The following is a 3,197-nucleotide window of genomic DNA, read 5'->3' as shown; positions in this document are numbered from 1 at the left end:
TCTTTCATTTTTTTTTTTTTTTTTTTTTCGCGCGAAACTCTCGAGACGTATGGACGAAATTTTCCAGAGAGGATTCTCTCTCTAACATCTTTGCAGACGTGAAAGTATATAACGCTTCGAGGAGACTATTGGATCGTCACGGTCGCGGACAAAACCTGTTACATTGCTGGATTAACTATCGAAATCGTTCTTATTCTTATAGGAAAAAATTATTTTGTCTCGATATTTTTTTTAAGAAGAGGATTTGAAGGGGAACAAACAACCAACGTTTTACCAACGTTTGCTCTGTGAAAGTGTAATCGTTCAATTCGGAAGCAAGTATCACGATAATTACGAACGATCGAAATTCATTTCACGAATATGAAATTATGGATCTACAATAACGTTAATTTAGAAAATTAATGCAACGAATAATATAATAATAATAATAATAATAGAGTGTGTCTGGGATAAGGAATAAGAGCCGAAACTCGGGTGACAGGACGTTGCGACAAAGGAAGCGAGGAATCGATGCGTCGCTCAAAAGAACGGAACAGGCAACGATATTTTAGCGTTCGAAGGGAGCCATATTTTAGAAGATGCATCGTTTTACGATCCATTCAACTTCGGTTTTACGAGATTTTACATCGGATCTCTCCCCGGTCGGCGAAATATCATATTCAGAAATTTCTAAATCTTATTCTTCGACGAAAGCGCGACACGCGTTTCGAAAGAGGGACGCCTCGAAATTTCCATCTAACATTAGAGAACTTAAAGAGAAATAAACGCCGATCTTTCGACCTCGAAACATTCCCATTCCCCTTCCAGGACGATTCTCTCTTTACCAAAAGCGCAGCTTTCATTTAAACAACGTTCAACCAACCCCGCATAATATGATGAAAAGACTGAAACCAGTGTTCCGTAATCAACTGCCCTTTCTCCTTTCCCCTTACAATAGATATAAAATATTCGTGTAACGTCCCCAAAAAAAAAGGAAAAAGGAAAAAGAACACTGCAACTTTCGAGTCCAGCGGGTAGAGAATAACTGTTTGCGCGATATCCTAATTCGAACAAAGGTGAGAAAGAAGGGACAAAGAGGGAGAAGGAGCACGGAAACGGCGTTGAAAAGGTGAAGAGGTCTCGCGTGGGTTGGTGGAAACAATCGTTGGGGGAAGGGGTTAAAGAGAACAGTTGTCGCTCACCAACGGTAGGCATTCACGCGGTTGCTCTCCCTCGGGCAGCGTGGTGATGAGGAAGAGGACAGGACTGGTGACGAGCAGGCTGGTGACGAGCAGCATCGCGAACGTGAGCAGCGCCTTGTGCACGGCCTTACTTCGTCTGAGCCAGTAACACGGCACGCAGCATATCCAGGTACCTTGCTGCGCGGCCCTCTCCACGTGCACCTACGTACATTTCCAATGATCGAATGAATCCGTTCCTTGCGAAACGAACAAAGAAAAAGAAGAAAGAAATGATCAGTATACGTATATTTTGATATATATATATATACGATCATTTCTTCGATATGCGATCGTTTCTTCGCCGTGTAATTGCGTGATTCAATAATATTCGACGATTCTTATTTTCTCGACATTCCTGTCGATAAAACCGTCGCGCACGCAACGACGTCTTATCAACGATTTTCGGCGCGCGAGTGCACCGAAGTTAAACGGCGATGAAGAACGGTCGAGAAGAGAAAGTTGAAATTGCTTTAATACTGGAGACGGCGAGGAACCCTCTTCGGAGGAATCCTTTTTATTATAGTAAGAAAATCGTTCGAAGGGAAAACACGGGAGGAATGGAAAAGGAATGTCGAGGAAAATGGAACGTCAACACTACGCCAGTCGGGGATTAGACGTTAAGACGTCGTCGGGGATAAGCGAGGGAAAACTAAAGGAAGAGGAGCGAATCGGAACGAGAAGGAGATTAATTCGATCGAATATAAAATTTTCGTGGGCACGTGAATAAGAAAGTATAAGAAAAATAAGAAGATATATGGGCTCACCATTGGCTCGTCCGGAAGGCCGGATCCCTCCTCGGTGCCGGGATTATTTCCGGTTCCAGCCGCGGTTCCACCGGGTCCTCCGGTCCCCTGTACGTGCACATGTGCGCCACCTCCGGCCCCAGGGGCGCACAGAGTGCGAGGACTCAGGGGTAGCCTCACGCTTGCCTCGCCACGGGATCTACCNCCGCCTCCACGGGCCCCACGGCCCCCGTAACCCCGGCTCACCGTGCACAAAGCCACATTTGCCGGGTCCCGCGGAACTCCCTAGCTCTTCAAAGCCCGCCAAAACTTCTCCAGCCCGCCGCCGATCTCTGGACGATGGATCGATGGATCAAACCACCGGCCGGATCCACCGCTCCCCCTTCCGCTCCTGCATCTTTCTATTCCAGAGACAAAAATCTGTGGGAAAAAAATTGAGAAATTAATCGTTTCCTTTTTTTTTTTTGCCTTTGAAAGAATTTTTCGACAGTTGTTGTTGTCGTCGAATCTTTTTGACGATGCATTGTTTTTCGAGTTCGCCAAGAGAAGAGAAGAAGGGAATTTATCAGAGAGGAAACGCGATGGATGGGAGTTTTTGTAATTCGTTTCTTATTATTCGATAATTCGATCGAACGTGCGTGACTTCGTTCACCTTGTCGCTCGTCCCGCAGAATCTCTGTGAATTTCTTTTTTTTCCACGGATAAAAGGAAACTCGTGGCTTCGCAAGGGGGGAGGGATATTGGAAATCTAGCGCAAATTAGATTTAAATCATAGTTTCGTGCGCGGATCCGATCGTTCGATCACGTTTCGCGTGGAATACACACGCGAGTGTGTAATAATAAGTTGGCGTTTAATCCCGGTCGTGACTCATTGGGAAGGTGGTGGAAAGAAATTCAGAATAAGTAGCGGGACTCGGATGTAGATAAAGCGAGATTTATAAAAGCCAAGGTTACGCACGAATTAAGTCGTTCTCCGTATCGTGAAAAGCGATCTTAGAGTCTACTAAATCGCCTTCACGAGAAGCCTCGGTTTAATCTGGATTACTTCCAAGCTGTTTCCACCGTGGGATTTCTAATTTATGCGCATTTCTTTGTCGCGGCAAAACGCACCGTTTCCAAACCGTTTCTTCTCCTCCCTCCAAGAAAACCGAAACGATTAAACTTAAAAGATAATCGACCAAGAATATCTTGATGAAAAGTCGCTTTGGATCTCGATCCATCTGTTTATCCGACG

At 45.1% G+C, this 3,197-nt stretch overlaps 1 protein-coding gene across 5 annotated transcripts in view; it reads right to left on the bottom strand.

The window, feature by feature from the left end:
* LOC102671618 (endothelin-converting enzyme 1-like) overlaps positions 1-2,383 on the bottom strand; it is a 69,270-nt gene extending 66,887 nt beyond the window's left edge. For all 5 annotated transcript variants that reach the window (XM_031510871.1, XM_006616565.2, XM_031510872.1 and 2 more), the window contains exons 1-2: positions 1,985-2,383; positions 1,182-1,382 (exon numbers count right to left, since the gene is read on the bottom strand). In XM_031510871.1, coding sequence (XP_031366731.1) covers positions 1,182-1,382; positions 1,985-1,987 — 204 coding nt within the window. In that variant the 5' untranslated portion in view covers positions 1,988-2,383. The remainder of the gene's footprint in view (positions 1-1,181; positions 1,383-1,984) is intronic.
* Positions 2,384-3,197: the final 814 nt, after the last annotated feature.

This window comes from Apis dorsata, unplaced genomic scaffold (assembly GCF_000469605.1).
Source record: "Apis dorsata unplaced genomic scaffold, Apis dorsata 1.3 scaffold_265, whole genome shotgun sequence".
In the NCBI taxonomy this organism is placed as follows: Eukaryota; Metazoa; Arthropoda; class Insecta; order Hymenoptera; family Apidae; genus Apis; species Apis dorsata.
This window is presented reverse-complemented; position numbering and strand designations above follow the sequence as displayed.